At 41.4% G+C, this 17,798-nt stretch overlaps 1 protein-coding gene across 1 annotated transcript in view; it reads left to right on the top strand.

The window, feature by feature from the left end:
* The window catches only part of entrep2 (endosomal transmembrane epsin interactor 2), an 81,826-nt gene that overhangs the window by 27,178 nt on the left and 36,850 nt on the right, over positions 1 to 17,798 (top strand). The window contains exon 2 of the mRNA XM_086194443.1: positions 10,485 to 10,541. Coding sequence (XP_086050569.1) covers positions 10,485 to 10,541 — 57 coding nt within the window. The remainder of the gene's footprint in view (positions 1 to 10,484; positions 10,542 to 17,798) is intronic.

Below are 17,798 nucleotides of genomic sequence, written 5' to 3'. Positions count from 1 at the left end.
CACACACACACACACACACACACACACACACACAAGAGATGTTCCTCAAGATGAAACACAAGCTAAATTCTGTATCATCCACCTTTCAGTCTCAATTCTCTGCTCCGATGTGGATTCGTGTTGAGCTCCTTTAGAACCTTTTCTTATTTTCAAATTTGTGTTTTTCATCAGACTTCAACACCAGCAACAGTGCTGCACAGGCAAAAATACTGAAACCAGTTCATAACTTTGCTGGCATCAAAACTGTTTACACACGTGTGGTTTCTTCAGAGGCACTTGGGAAAAAACATGTTTTGGGGTGTCCCACTGTGAATCCCACCACTTGCGTGAATGAATGTGTACAGAAACACATGTAGAGCAGCTCAAACCAGAGTGTTTATGGATTACTGAGCAAATGTCTGGAAAAAGAACACATAGATTTATACTGGACAACGTGCTTGAAAGTGTAGAAACGCATATTTTTGGTTTGCCGATTTTAGTTGCCATAAGGTTCAATACGGTGTGTTCAAGCTAAATCTATGCGGAGGATGCAGGATGGAAAACACATCTTTGTAGGCTAAAGGCAACTGCAGTGTTTGTGAATACTTGAAAGCTAGAATACACTTTCTGGATGAAATATCACTTTTTACCAAAAGCCATGTATTGCTAATCATTTGAATTGAAAAACTATTAGATGAAATAGAGACTACACGCAGGCGGCACGGTGGTGCAGTGGTCAGCACTGTCACCTCACAGCAAAAAGGTTCTGGGTTCAAGTCCCAGCTCCATCACAGGATCTTTCTGTGTGGAGTCTCCATGTTCTCCCTGTTCCTGTGAGGGTTCTCTCTGGTACTCCAGCTTCCTCCCACAGTCCAAAGACATCAAGAGGGGACGAGGCTGATTGATACTCTAAATTGACCGTAGGTGTGACTGTGAGTGTGAATGGTTGTCTGTCTCTATGTGTTGGTCCTGTGATGGACTGGTGACCTGTCCAGGGTGAACCCCGCCTCTCACCTGAAGGCTGCTGGGATAGGCTCCAACCCCCCTGCGACCCTTGACAGGATAAGCAGAAGAAGATGGATGGATGGACGGATGGAATACAGACTGTGAACAGAGTAACGGCTTTTGTTTTGTTTTGTTCATGCTTCATTTTGGAGATTATTTTGGAAAGTAAAAAATAGAATAAGAGGAGTGTTTAGAAGACAGTAAAACAGTAATTTATAAGCTTAAGAGAGCACACGCTCACGGGGAGGAGCAAACTCCTCTTAAACGTCCATCTAATCAGCAGGCCTTCATTTCATTAAAAGCCAGGATGCTGAGTTTCCGAACATTCTGCTCAACCTTATTCTGCAGATCTACACATGCCAGCAATTTTGTGCAGAAACACACGCGCGCACACACACACGTGTGTGTGTGTGTGTGTGTGTGCGTGTGTGTGATAAGGTTGCCAGAGCGTCAAAGAGCGTCTGAGACAGCGAGGGACCCCGCTCCTCTCTGTGCAGCAGCTGATGAGAAAACATTATGGATCCTGGCAAATGGCTAGTATGCGGTTACCAAGGCAACCACACTGGCTCCATCCATCTTGACTGTGATGGTGTTTGAGAAACGGCCTGCTTTCTAAACACTCACTCTCGGTAATGGCTTCTTTGATTGGCACCATGTATAAGTGAACCAGAATAGATGAAGACTGATTTAGGTGGAATCCATAACAGTTGAGCACTTCTATACCCAGCTTCTCATCAGCAGTATGGGGCCGCAAACATCTCTGCTGTAATGCAGGTTCTGGACGAAAAAGAATAATTCAACACACAGTATGTACTTATTACCACGACAAGTAGTTCTAACATGTCGTGAGGTCGCATGGGATCATGGGAGATGTTGTCTTTGTTATCATTGCAAGGTTTTGAAGTTGGATTTACATTTATTAGGCATGATTAGATTTTGTTTGGCCAATATATTATCCGTTGATATTTTTTACAGCTGATTAGGTGACTGCCTAGATAAACTGATGCTGATATTATTTGTATAACAAAAAGTTTGTGTGACATTTTTTACACACTGAAAAACGCATGTAAACATTGGGAATTTTATTAGTTTTTTTTTTAATCCAAAAACTTTCAGAAACCCATAAATTATACATTTGCCACATTCATATAATAGCATGAATAACAAAAGATGTGCCAAGAACAGCTAGACTGATGTAACTGGAAACCATCAGACCAGTACATGAGCTGCTGGGACTGATGACGCACCGATGCTGTGCGTCTCTGTAGTTTCGTCACATCACATTGTTTCAGTCTGACGAAATCGTGCCAAGGCAACATCAACAAACCATGGCAAGTCAACATCACCTGGTCAGTTACATCAAGAGGTGACAACAGTCCCATCACAATACTTCATGAGCCGATTGACGCTGTGCATTTGAAGTTTGTGAAAGTGTGTATCAGTCTGTCCATGAAATATCTTGTTTTATCGGTAGCTATTTTAGTTACAACACGATTGAGCTAACTAGAGCTAGCTAGATAAACATTTGGTTTAGCTTTGCTTCTGATCTGGATGTTCCAACCGTTGATGATCCTTTCACAACCACTTAAATCCAACTTTTAGACTTCAAAGTGACTTCTGAGTTAGGGCTGCAATCAACGTAAGAAATTCTTGGTCGACTGAAGCCCTCAAATTTCGACTAAAAATGGACTAATGTTATATATGAAAACTATACTGTGTCAACTATCAGCACAAAACCTGTTGAGGAATATTTAGACAATTGTTTTTGTCACGTTATAATAATTGACCGACACTATCATTTTTCCTGCGCACAGAGCGAGACTGAACAGAGGACCTCAGCATCACGGCTGAGACACAAATAGACTTTTAACTTAAAACTTTACTCTTAAACACAAAAGGCAAGTCCACGGAAATTTTTTTTACAATTAAAACAAAACAATTATTAGACTAAAACATTACACTGTCAATTCTGATATGTTCATATACTCAAAACTGACGGGGCAACCTAAGGTAGACAAATTGGCTTACCGTTTCTAGGTGATACATCGTGCTTGTCGTGGAGCTGTGATATACAAGCATTCGACTTTTTTTCCTTTATCTATTTTCATGAAATGCTGCCACACTGCAGATGTCTTTGACATGGTGGACGAGGACTGACTTTCAGTGAAACCATCAAAATTAGATAAACATTCATCAAACCACCAGACGTTGGCCTTCTAGTACTCTTCAGTCTGTCTGTCTCTAGCGGGTCGGGCGAGTCCAAAATAGCAAAAAAAGGGGGGTGTTCAAGATAGACTTATCTGTGAAACAGGGGTGCTTTCGGTACTTTCCTCCTGAAAATCGACCAATCAGAATTTTGGTCGAGCCAGAACGTATCGACTAATAAATCGACCAGTCGACTGGGAGATTACAGCCCGATTCTGAGTTATTTTAGCTGATCTGAAGTCAAATGTAAATGTTTATGAACATGTTTATGTATCAGCTTCGAGGCTCTTGAACCTTTTGTTTCATACTGACTTTTCCCTCAAGCTGTTTCTTTCTAAAAAGGGAAATGTTGTATTTTTAATATTTGCTTTGTGCTGTGCTCAGCTTCAAATGACGTTTTCGTCAGCATCATCATCCTCTCATGGCTGTGACAATGACTCTTATCCAATCCTGTGAAAAGCTAAAGGCTCCTTTCATCTCTCTGTTCTATTTACACTCCATTTACACCCATCTGTGAGTGTGTCTTTGAATGGGCATGTTTGACTGTGTGTGATATATCACACAAACACACACCCACCATAGCATCATGGTACAGTCCCCGAGACTCGCAGTTTCTCAAAGGAATTCAGTTTTTATGGCCACTTTATCACATCTGCCACTGTAAAGCTGCTGGGTTGCTGAAACTGATGAGTTCAGTCATTCAGGCCTTCTATCTCGACAATCAAATATTAAATGTCTATATGTTACCCAGAAATAAGTGTACAGTTTTGATTCTCCAAACAAAGTCTGACAGTTATGAATTCCTTTTTTAGTCTTGAGGCTTTGGTGAACATTAATCGTTCCACTGGAAATCTCGAATATTGTTCTTTGGTTTCAGCAGGGCATCGTCACAAGGCTTCTGGTAATTATTTTATATAACTCAGTCCTGACCTTTCCAATTCAGTTTAATCTGTCTAATCCATCATCCTTTGACAATACTTCACCATCAGATACCTCAGATGTCTCAGGGACAACAAGACTTTTTGTAGTCAAAACAACTCTTATCAAATACATCTTGCTCAGACTTCTAATTACTTTTTTTGTTGCCCTGCTTCTGCTGAGTTTATTTTGTTTCTGTTTATCCAGACAGAATATCAGAAGAGACGCAAACCTTGGAAGACATTTTAGCATTTGTGTGTGTGTGTGTGTGTGTGTGTGTGTGTGTGTGTGTGTGTGTGTGTGTGTGTGTGTGTGTCGGTGACTAATGCAGCTAAGTGTTGCATGTTAATCCTGTTCTGTGAGCAGTGAAGGGGAAAAGCTTGCAGTGACCGGCACCCAGCGAAGCTATCACATCGTTCTTGCTTGCAAATCATTTCTCCTCGCAGACACACAAAGACATGCACACACACTTCCACACATGTTGGTACCTCTATCCTGTTAGGAAATTCATGACCTAATACCTGTATTCACCCGCGCTGCATTTGAACCATTACCATCACGTCAAATGAGAGCGTTTCCATTGCGTTTTTTTTTTTTCCTTCCTAATAACGATGAGGAAATGTGAACTTCTGGTCTGGTATCTGAATGTGATAACAAAAAATACATAAATAGTGTACAAAATTATCATAAAGAAAACACAAAGGTGACATTAGGGACACTTGTGCTTGGGCCCTAGCTGATGTTTCAAGCGGTTGCAGTGTATATACAGTAGTTGTGTGGAGCAATAGAGAGTTGAATCTGATAATATTTGGCTTTTACATAAAAAAACAGACTAATGCTGCCCTGTGGTGCAAATACCCCATCCTATGTCTATAAAGTACACATAACATTATGTTGCTGATGGTTCATAAGGTTTACTTTCTGTAACCACTAGGTGGCGCTGAAATTCAGCTTCCAGATGTCCTCAGGTCAGGACTCTCATAAAATGTGTAAAATTTGCTAAAGTCCTGACCATGTGGAGTTTCTTTTTCTATGTCGAAATATCAAAATTGGCTACATTGCCATCCGAGTAACCCATCACCAAGGTCTTAGGCTTTTTTTGACCAAATTTGAGATGGATCTGGTAGACCCAATGGGCGGAGGACATCAAGGTGTTACAACCATGGTGGCGCTCTTACTATTCTTGTCCTAAATTGAATGGGTTCTCCCATGGCCGCTTCTGCTCCCCCTCTGAAGTTGACAATCAGCCTTTTAGTTTTTCCATTTCTATCCAATTTCTATACCGCTTATCCGTTAAGGGTTGCGGGGGGGGGAGGGGGGGCTGGAGTCCAACCCAGCTGACACTTGGTGAGAGGCGGGGTTCACCCTGGGGTCGCCAGCCCATCACAAGGCCATCAGAAGCAATTAGGGTTTCAGTATCTTGCTCAAGGAGGATCAGTGAGGATCGAACCAGCAACCCTTCGGTTGCTAGACAGCCACTCTACCTCTGAGCCATGCCACCCCTCCCTTCAGTTTTTGTGCAATCCTAATTGGAAGCATCTCCACCACAGTATTTGAACAGTTCTAACCTCTTCTTTTACCCTAAACTGACCCTGAAAACAATTCTTCTGTCTAATTCCCTCTAGCTGTAGCAGCAAGAGATGACCAGTCAAGATCAGTGTGTGTGTGTGTGTGTGTGTGTGTGTGTGTGTGTGTGTGTGTGTGTGTGTGTGTGTGTGTGTGTGCTTATACACTTGATTTATACAATGTGGCTGTTAGAAAGGAGCACTTGAATGTTAAATCTGTGAGATGAAATGTCGGGTCAATGACATCATCTCGCCTGTGTTTCAACATCAAAGAAGAATTATTGATGAAAAAATTGGACTCAAAGATGAAATGGTGCAGGATGATAATTGATCAATGGAGATGCCGACATCGTCAGATTTTATGCTCACTAAAGTGTAACGTGCACGTTTACGGTGCTAAGTATTATTATTGAGTACAGGATATAATTGTAAAACATCGATTGAGGATCATTTTTATTTATGTGGCTCCCTAAACTTTCGATAGTGTGTGAGGACGTGCGTGCATGAAATATTGACATCTCCTTTTGCCTGCTCCCATGTGCACCAAGGTGAGTGCAAGATTGACTGAGGAGTGGAACAAGATGGAGCGGGAAGTAGAAATGAGAAGGCTGGAAAGAGTGCAGTGAAAGTGAGTGAGCAAGAGCAGGAATGTACTGCGACTGAGTGGGCGCAGAGCAGCAGCAGCAAGTAATACAGAGATGGAGGGTGATATGGCCAGAAATTGGAAAAAGAGAGAGCTGGCAAAAACCAGAGGAGGAGAGAGAAAGTGGATATCAAGAAAGTCGGTGAAGGGAAGTAAGAGAGAGAGCAATAAGGGAGAAATGGGGAGAACATGTTGGTGATTAATGGAGGGTGAAGAAGGGTGAAAGGCAGACGGAGACCATGACGGAATAGAGCACCGCGGGCCATGAGTATACTGGAGATGCATGAATTCACACCTACAGTAGCGGCGCTGTAAAAAACACTGCACCACACGCGGAGTGAGGCGTGTTGTTAAAACCAACATGTCTCTTCTTCACATCCAAACTAAAATCAAACCCGGTATCTCATTTCTAAACAGTTTTCTCCTGAGAACTAAACAAATATGCAGAAGAATTATGCGGATTTGAATAAAAAAAGATTTATCATGGAGGGGTGGTAGTCTTACGCACTATAGAGGCCAGCTGACTTGAATAGGTTTTATTTCATGAAAGCCTCAGGGTAACTGGTTCTAGGTAGATGGAGCGCAAAGTCAAAAAGCAATCTTCCCCGAATCATCACTAATAGAAAAAGCTGGTGCACCAATAAGCTGTGAGAGACGGACGACTGCAGACAGGTGGAGCCGAGTGTGAGGAGTCAGGAGTGAAGCGGGATCTCAGACATCTTGATTCTGCATTTTATACAAACCGATCTGCTTCAAGGACTCTGGACACCGGTGGCTCACTAACAGATCAACGAGTAGCGGAAGCACTGAGAATGGTGAAAGTGTGATTATAGTGGACAATGTTGTGATTTGTGATTGTGATATGATAAATGAATAAATGGTATCTTCCGACTTTAAGGAATATATTCCACAGTCAAGTCATAATATGAGATAGAAAGTCCCAATTATGAGATAGTCATAATTAACATAGTAAATTGAAATAATGAGATAGTAATTCATTCACATTTTATCTCACAATTATGGTCTGTTATTAGATAATTGTAATACGTCACATTAATGACTTGCTATATCAAAATTATTACTTACGCTCGTTATTTTTCACATACTATCTCACAATTACAACTTTTGTTGCAATAATGACTTCTCATCTCATTATTCCTCCCAGTGATATTCTTAAAATCGAGGGTAAGTTTCTAGAACTTTCTGGAACTCAAGGCGATTGTTTTCTCTGCTCTGTTTCAAGTTAAAAACTTTGCTTAAATGCCTTTAGATTCATTACTGAGGCGACAATCTCACTCTCCACCGTGGTATAGAGGAAAGGGTCCGATATGACAGGCTGCTGTGTAAGACTGAGTTGTCTTGATGTGACGCTGTGTCCTGAATGTCAGACGTCCCAGTGAGACATTCTGAAGAGACTCCTACGATCGTCATGTTCAGTGGCCAAACTGTCACTTCTGTTGAGTTGTAAAGAAGTAAACTGATCAATGCACAACAACCTTAAAGCCAATCTGATGACCTGCTTTACTCATTTTTGGCAGGAGCCGTGTTGGGACACTTCATTCTGTTTCCTGTCAATAACCAAGTGAATTGCAGGGCGTTGCTGTTCCTGACGGGGGATGAGTGATCCTGTAAATGCAACTGAAGCATCTGACAATAAAAACAGAAACCTGCACTCAGGTGGCAACACGGGGGACAGTTCTGATGGCAGATGAGCACTACAACTGATCAGCTCATCAGGATCTCTTCGCAAAGAATGGAAATCACTGTTTGACACGTGTTTTGTATCAGAGGGACGACTTGACCACTTTTGATGTATGGATTTTGTGTGGTGAAGGTGATGGCTTCATCAGTCAGTGCAATAAGATTGTTGCTACGAAGAAACACGAATCTGTCTGATGATCGGGGTTCAAAAACACCGGTAGAGGAACTGAAACATGAAACATCGGTAATACATTCCCGCTACAGAAAGGAAGGGTGTGTGTGTGTGTGTGTGTGTGTGTGTGTGTGTGTGTGTGTGTGTGTGTGTTTGCTCTAATGTTGATCTAACCCAAGAGTGACACGTACATCATTCCACAATGTGCAGCTGAATCAGTTCAAGCAAAGTCAGGTTAAGAAAGTGAAAAGCAAAACAGGAGCACACTCATGGAGGTAATTACGGCAGGAATGATGAGGAGAATTCCTTACTACTTCCCTGATAACGTATAAATTGGCCCCCAACCACTCATTTGATATTAATGTGTTTAAATCAAATCTCACATCTATCGCCTATCCTAAGCTCCCTCCAGTTCCTGCTGGATGTGAAATGTAATTTCTTTTGGCGTTTGTTGGCTTTGCAGTGATGGGATTACATTTTGGATGAATGGGAAACAAGGCAGCATGCTGAGTCAGAGGAGAGCTGCTTGTGTGATCAGAACCCTATGATGAGCCTAATAGTGTCAAATCAAACATGGTTGTTCAGTTATGTGGAAAAATGAAGGGGTTTATAAACTAGTTTTCTAGGTTACTGACCATTCTAAGAAGTTTTACAACACGTTCCCGAACTACAGGCAGTACAACCAGTATTACTAGCTAATGTGATGTTTTATGCGGGTGGCAGTGGTGGAGAGTACTTTTACTCATGCACTGTACATTCGTGAAATATCTGTACTTGATTTTCCATATTTTAGGTGACCTTGTACTTTTACTTTACTGCATTTGAAAGACATTGTACTTTCTACTCCACTTGATTTATCTGAACTCATCAGTTTCGAGATACTGGAACACACACACACACACACACACACACACACACACACACACACACACAAACACACAAACACACACACCACTTTAATATTGACCACGTAGACTGTTAGACTACTTTTACTTTTGATACTTAAGTAAACTCAGTACTTCAGTACTTTTTACCTAAGGACATTTTTGAAAGAAGATTTCCAGCACAGCAGAGTAGGATTTCATCTGGTATTTCCTCTTCTACTGAAGTGCTTCTTCCTCTCATGGGTGGTGATGATGATGATGGCAGGTGAACCAAAATACAGGCTGGCTGGATAACTTGAACCTGATTTATTAATAATACAAAACTAAGAAAAAGAAGAAACTCTGATTCAACAAAAGATGGGAAAATAGACAAGGACAGGAAGTAAGGTAACAGATTCCAGAAGGAATCAAGAAGTGACTTCAAAATAAAACAGGAAGTTTTAACATAAAAACTTTGATTAACTCGAAGGTCAAAACTAAGAAGCCCACAATGATACAAAATTAAAGAGCGCTCAACTTTAAGTTCAAATGTGGAAATCAATATGGTCCAAGTGGGACTGTGACTGAGGATTGGTCAATGACTCTTGAGTACCATACCAGCTGGGAATTGAACCAAGAACTCTCTGATTACCAGACTCTCACTCTACCGCCTGAGTCATGATGCCCCTAATTGCTATAGAAAACAATCAGCAGTCACAACTCAGTAACAATGTGCAACTGCAGCTCAAAAAAAATTCCTGAATTACCTCCCGGATCTCCTTGACAAATGTTCGTCCCACCACCCACCAAATCAAACCTACACCCTTGAGCACCAGGAGGATTGATTTGCAGCCTTTTGTAGTGTCAGACAACTGTCACCGGATAGAAGGTTAAATAGGATTTAAAACCTTTTGAGTCTAACAGAAAGATCCAAGACCAGTGTAATTATAAAAGATTTAAAAACAGGGTTTGATCATCTGCTCTTGTTTCTCCTTTTAGTCTCCACTGAACCATATCTCATCTTTCACAGCGGACATTTTAACTTGTCAGAGCAGGAAAGCCCAGATGTAAATAACAGGATTAACAATGGCTCCATTCCATTAATTGTACCTCTAATCCTTGTCAGTCAGTGAGCACAGCACCAGAGAACTGGCTCACCTAAATCTAATGCAGCCATCACCGATGTTAATTCCACCTCTGCTTTGACAAGTCATCACATCTGCAGTGGAAAGACTATTATTTTGCTGTTTACTGTGTCATTATTACTCAGTGGAATGATGGCTGCATAAATAAGCTCAAAGTTTATGAAAGTGGAATTTCCCGTTAGCGTAAACACGCTAACATATGGTATATTTATGAAGCTGCTCATCTGTGTTGTACTTGTCAGTATCATTTACCTCTTACAGCATCTGCTGTGTGTTTTCCCCTCGCAGGTTCTGCTCTCTGGCCTGATCGGAGTGGTGTCGTGGAAGAGGCCGCTCTCTCTGGTGGTGAGTGTCATCTCGACGCCTACACTCCACTGCTAATCTGACAGAGTTGAACAAAGCATCTAATACACAAGAGGGAGCCTTTGATTGTGATGGCAGAACAGGACACTTGTCTGAAGAAGACGCTTTGTTTGTTTGTTTGTTTGTTTGTTGTTGTTTTTATCACCTGATAAAAAAAAGCAGAGGTGGAATTAAAATGATGTTTTTATCACCTGATAAAAACACCGCAGGGTGAGGATAGAGTTCTACATAAGAATATAAGTCATTTCAAATAATTAGAATTGTACTAAACCTGATTAACATAAGTGACTGTGTGTTTTAATTAGCAACAGGAATGAAGAGTTTTATGTCTTGAACTGCTCAGAATTCTTCACTACAGTATTTTTACATGTTAACGCAAGTAGATTAAATGATGCTTGTCTGTAGAAACTAAGAGGACATTATCACAACGTTGTTCTTTTTCTAGTGCTCAACACTGAACAACATGAAATTTGTTATTACTAATCATTTTAAATCCATTTACAATAAATATAAATCACCACGAGTAAATATTACTATACGCGTTAGTCAACTGTTATATAAGCATTAATAGCAGTTAATTAAACTGAAACGAAACACCTCCCACATCACAATGTGGAGTATAAAAACCCTGAATCTGCCCCACGATCTGGATTTGTCCCAGAATTTAACAGATTTTTCCTTGGGTTGTCCTCCACCCTTACACAAGCTTTCTTTAACTCGTCCTGGTAGCTTTCACATTGTGTTGCTGACAAACTTACTGTTAAACAAATAAATGAAAAATGATGGCTAAGCCACCTTGGTGGAGGTTTAAAAAAAAAAAGGATCCAAAATCCTGCTAATAATCCTGCAGTCGGATGTCCTCAGCATCATAGCATGTTGTGACAAAGTTCTAAGAAGTCTCAAACTTGTGGTTAAGCAGCCATAGAAAGTGTGCCTTTGAAGGCAGTTTCTACTTGGGGGCATGTTCAGGTTGTGTTCAAATCCCCTGGATCACGTCCTCACTGGTGTTGTCTGTCTTCACTGGCCTGGAAAGAACAAGTACAATGACACTTAGTACTCTGAACAGTTTTCTCTTTCATTGTCTCTGTCTGCACTGATGAAAGATCCCTGTTTTATCTCTTATTGAAGTTGAATGAAAGAAGTCATAATTTCACTTTTACTCATCAACAAATGTCAAGAAACTTTAAATAAGTCTCTGATGTTTGTCAGCAGTCGAAATAGAAGTGAAGCACATTGTGGATTATAGAACATAACTGGCCACAATGAATAATTCTTACAATCGTGGCAAACCTGGAAAGGTCACTGAGTTTGAAAATACCACTTTTGAAAATAAATGCAGGTAGATTTTTTTGAAAAGTCATGCAGTTTGAAACTTGATTCTGTTAAGATTGAGGAAAATCTCTTGATTAATATTAAGATTGGTATAATTAACTGATTGTGTATCAAGGAGCCACGTAGCTGCTCATGGATAGACAATGGTAAGTAACTAGATGTTTCAGAGAATTAAAACTTATGGGAATTCACTGGTAAACATGTATGAACCGACCATCGCCTAAAGGGATCCATGTTATTGCTCTTTTCCATCAAGTTCAAATGAGCTCTGCAGTCCCCACAACACCCCCTTTAAAGTTTCTCGGCCAGTGCTGATGAATATATTTTGAATGCATTTTATGTATAAATATAGACATACACACACAAGCACCAGTTAAATTTCCCACTGTTGCGTGTGTGCCCATTTAAAATCACGTCGATGCAAACGGTTGAATCTGAATGTGGTATTCAAGTGTAGCTTTGCTGTCCAGTGCTCCTAACAAGTTACATTCCTCTCAATTAGTTCGAGGGGTGCTGCAGATTCTTGATGCGTTTTCAACTTTGATCTGCTTCTGTAAATCTGCAAAGCACTGGAAGTAGAAATACTGCATTGCAGTTGTGTGGCTCCCTGCTGTATGTGCCACTGTGACCTTGACCTGTGACCACCAAGGTCATCTTTGCGTCCCAGTTGGTATTTGTACTGTATTTGGAGACATTTCCTCGAAAAGTTCTTCAGACTTTACGGCCATGTTATATTGGAGTGACCTTTGACCTTTCAAATCATTACGTTCATCCTTGAGTCCATTCGATGTTTGGAGAACTTCCAGGTGTTTCCAATGATGATTTGCTAAACAGAATGGTTCCATTCAATCGGAATAAAAAGTACGTCCTTTTTTTTAAAGCTCCAGCTCTATTATCTATTTAGTTTGTCAGTCACAAATCTGTATTTTCTGCAGGTGTCTGTGTGGTTCTTACAAACATTTAGCCATTATTCTTATGTCACTTGGCAGTATGTTATGCTGTGTATCCATAGGAGTCCAGAGCTCTGTTTGAACGTAAAACTTGCTGTTTTATCAGTGCACCTGTTCAAAACCTCCTTGTATCAACCGTCTAATCAGCCAATCACATCCCAGGCACTTGATGTGTTCAAGCTTATTAACTTGGTTCAGAACAAGCAGCAGGATGGAGGAAAAAGATAATTTAAGTACTTTAAATGCTGCACAGTTCTCAATGCCAGACAGGCTTGAATAAACGTTTCAGAAACTGCAGACCTGCTGGGATTTTCACGCTCTACTATCTCTGGGGTTTTACAGGGAACTGGTCCAACGAGACCCTGATCTTGCAGTGCTATTATACATCTGAGTGGTTTAATGTCTCTTGCCTTCCCAAGTGTTTTAGGGGGCCGTTGGTCTGGCTTAAGGAACCCTTTGACCCTCATCTAGTCACATAGTGCAAGAAATACTTCATAGTTACGTAAATAATAGCATCTTCCTCTATAGTTCTACATAGACAGACATGCTGAGGTGCATGTTAGTGTCCATGTGAGAGCAGATATCTGAAAATCTTTCTGTTTTCTGGTTATTCAAAGTAGAAATAAAAATAGGGGTATGGCTCCAAGCCCCCCTCCCAAGTCTATTTCATGCTCTCTTAATGCCATAATCTCATCTTATTTCTGCAGCTTTACCTCATTGTGTTGCCCCCCCAACACACACACACACACACACACACACACACATACACATACACACACACTCACTCACACACACACACACACACACACACACACACACACCCCTCCTCTCTCCCTGCAGATCACTTGTCCCACTCCCTTTCGTTTTATCACACTGCCTCACATATCTACATCCTCTCCCTTCACAGTTCCGTCTCCCCTCCCCCTGCTTTCCCTCGCCTTTGTGTAACGTTAGACCACAGAAAGAGATTTGAATCATAGCAGCTCTCGTGGATCAAAGGAAATATCCCATCATTGAGGTGTGGGTAGAAATTGGTCACACGTTGTGCACTGTGAAAGAGCTGAATCCTCTTACCTCTCTTTCCTTAAAAAGCATGACTAATTTAGTGCAATAGTCTGTGTCTGCTAGGATGCAGAGATGTCATTGCACGGCCCAGCTTCCTGCCTAAACGTTAATATCCGATGTGGATTCTGCCACTGATGCTGTTCAGTCCTGACAGGTTATTTTGACTAGCAGGTGACACACACACACCGGCTCTGGGAAATTTCAAAGCTGGCAGTGCTGCACCGGATCACCTGCCAGCTGTGGGTGTTTGCGCGCCATCGAGATTTGTAAAAACTGAAGTTTTTACAAACCATTTAAGTTTTTGTGTGTCAAAGATTTATTTTTCTCACTTGAATCATTTGTGATGGATCCCCTGATGTGATAAAGTCAAACTAATGTTCAGTAAAACTATTTTTAGGACCAGCCAAATAAGTCCAATATACCTCAAGAGTCTCAAGTATGCAAATACACATATTTTTATAGTCACACGAAACTGCAATAACTGATTGTAGGTTACGTGAGCAGCTGTGAACATAACACGGACACATTTATGTTGATATTGCAAACTTGTACTGAGGTTTTGCTCATCTTTGAGTCTTTTCCATTATACATAAATCCTTAGAATCTCTTGATGTTTGCGGTTTGTACCAGGTTTCGGTTGACTGCCGCACAGACTCCCTGTCATGTTTTATCTGGACTATCAATCATCATGCCAGTACACTGATGTCACTAACCAGGAGGAATTCCTAGCTAGTTTGACATGCTTACTGGAGGATGACGCACCGCTATGGACCAGTGGGATCTCCTCTGTGTCTTCTTGTCACTCTCACAACTGCCTGTAATGACCAGAGCTGCGTCTCTGTCGCCTCCTCTCACCTCACTATCTGGTGGTCTTCACCTGACCCAGAAGACCTCCAGATGAAAAGGAAGGATATCTATTCAGAACCAAATCAAATAGACTCTCTGCTCACTTCTGGCCATGTAGCAGCTGTCCAGGCTGCAGACCACCAGACCTGGTTGGGAGACCTTGTCCATGGTCTGCTGCCTGTGAAAGGACACGTGGTCCACATCCACCTCGTCCTCCCCTGAATGTCTATCCTGGATGAGCAGATTCCCTGTATGTCATCAATATCTGCGAACACTGTGTGACTACTTTCATTCTTAGCGTTCTCTTCACGATCCGGTCCCTGAGCCGGCTGATGGCCTCTCCACCCTCCGCTGTTATGATTGCCTCACCTGCTGCTGTCAGCCCCCCAGGTGGTCTAACTTGCACTCTCAGTCATGGTGCTACTCATTGATAGTGTGTGTGTGTGTGTGTGTGTGTGTGTGTGTGTGTGTGTGTGTGTGTGTGTGTGTGTGGCTGGACGCTCTGCTGTCCCATTGCCTGCATCAGGACATTGCATCCACCTCTCAGCAGATATTGCAGCAGCACGACTCTGCCTCTGCAGTCATCTATCATTGTCATGATTTCACTATTTTCCCTGCCGTGGTGTTTGTTTTCACTTAGTAGATGTAAGTCCAATATCTAAGTGTTTAGCCTTCTGTTGTTCTCCTCCAGCTGAAGTCCAGGCAGAAATGTCTGGGACTGAATGCTGCTATTTGTTCACCGGTGTCCAACTTTGTTTGCTGTCTAGTACAGGGATGATTGTACGCTTGGTTTTAAGGATTTTTAGATGAAAACAGCAGCCTGCTGCAGCCGAGAATGATGCAATGAGAGAGACGAGTGTGAATCAAAGCAATGTTATTGTTTTACCGCACAACACGCGAGGAGCTGAAAGATTACCAAGCACTGGCTCAGGTGATAATTCTTTATGACCTCATCGTCGCTTTCACATGCAAGCAATCATGTCATCTACAATGGAAAATACAAACAAACTCATATCCTTCATTTTTCACATACAGTCTATAGCCACGTTAGCATCGTCTTAGTTTACAGACTTGATAATAATGTGATTCATGGAAAAATACAGACTAATCAAAAAGCAGCCCTGAAAAAAATCTATAGACTATCACAATAATTAATCTTTCATCGTATCACAATCGATATTTTTGCAGTTGAATGAGTTTTTTGGATGTCTGCTGCAGTGGAGAGGTAGATATGAGTCACACAGCACAGGTGAGACAGACTTCAGGGGAAAGTTTGTGCAATATCTTTATGTCTGACACCTACCAGTCTGCACAATTCTGAGCTCAATATTTGGATGATTGGAGATGAGATGTTTGCATGGCAGAGTACGTTTGGAGAAAAATGTGCTGAAATCTGTGTTCTGTAAACTGGAACACGTCAAGGATATATCTTTATGTTGCAATCGATGGATTTAAAAAAATAAACAGCATCCAATATTGCGGAAAATCCTCCTCTTTCACTTGAAACAACTGATAACCATCGTAGTTTTCCGTTCGAGTCATGTTTGCAACATTAATGCCACAACAGATTTACAGTGCAACACTGAGAGCCAGGAGAAAAACATGACTACCTGCAGTCTTCTGCTGTTTGTGACTGTGATGGATTATGTGTTTAGAGGCAGACAGGAAGATAGAGAGAGAGTTAGAGGGCAGCAAGTCCTTGTTTGCCCTGTCAGGAAAGACGACAGCGATAGTAGAATTACCTGTCTCTGGTAGACTCCCCTGGGATTGCTGTGGTGGTTGTTATTGTTCTTAGTTTGTTCAATATATGTAATTGTGACATTACTTGAAAGTTAAAAAAAGATATATTCGCCAGTGAGGGTGAAAACATTTAAAAGCCACAGTATGGATAAGATCGGATGTCTTTTATTGGTAATTTTTTTTAATGTTTTAGCTGCAGCCTCTCTGCTCTGCCTGGGCACAACACTTCCATACAAACGCATCCTTCCATCCTTCCTCTCTCCTCTTCCTCTTTAAACCACAATGTTCTGGCTTTTGGTTCATTTCCCAATTACATTCTCTCTTGAAGTGAACTGAGATGATTAACAAGCCGAATCTTGACTTTTCAGGACAACCATGGTCCGATTGTTCGGTCAGTGGTCTGAATCGTGGTGCAGGTGAAGTTTCACACCACCAATTCTGGTTTGGATCAAACTGAAAGGTCAGAGACCAAACAAGACATCAGCCCTGAACTGCAATATCCCTGCTTCAAGTCTGACTGGTTAAATCTCTCTAGAGGGATTTAACCACTTCTCTCCAATAAAACTACCTAATGAATGCAAAAAAATTGACAAAAACACAGCATATTCTTCTATTTCCTACATCGTCACAATCTGTACTCCACACTCACCTGCTAACTGATACTCTGGCTGGAAGTGTAACATGGAGAGGTATAAATAATGGAGAGGCACAGCCGTCTAGAGGTGAAACAGTCACTGCACTTGTGAGATGCCAGGAGCTGAGAGAGTCTAACGCGTGCAGCCATGTTAATGTTTCTGCATGGGTGTAAGTGCACGCTGGCATTTAGTGACACAGTGCAGGGTTTGAGCAAGGAAACATGGTCTGAATGTCACACAGTGCCTCCCAGAATCACTGAGAATAAGTGACTCTCATGGATGACTGATAAAAAATAAAATAATGCCGTAATCATCCTTATTTTACAAAAGAGATGTGCTGTAGCTGCAAATGCAAACCTACTGTAGGCTGGAATGACAAAACATTAGAAGCTTTAAGAAAAGAGGTTATTATTGCTCACAATATTTCATTGGCTGGGTTCCCAGCAGGGCTGTCTTCAGACAAATGACTCACATGACAGGTAGGAAGATACACTGGCGTGGAAAAATGCCTCCTGGGTGGGCCGATGTGGAAAAAAGGACATTAGAAATTCTTTCAGATCCTCAACATTAGGACTTTAAGATGAAGTTATTTTAGAATTTTCCAAAACTTATGACCACAAGAAGCATAAGAAAACCTCTGATCATTGTCTTTACACCCGACTAAGTTTCTT

The sequence above is a fragment of the Aulostomus chinensis genome, chromosome 2, assembly GCF_037954235.1.
Source record: "Aulostomus chinensis isolate RoL2024-O1b breed Wild chromosome 2, RoL_Achi_v1.0, whole genome shotgun sequence".
NCBI lineage: Eukaryota > Metazoa > Chordata > Actinopteri > Syngnathiformes > Aulostomidae > Aulostomus > Aulostomus chinensis.
This window is presented reverse-complemented; position numbering and strand designations above follow the sequence as displayed.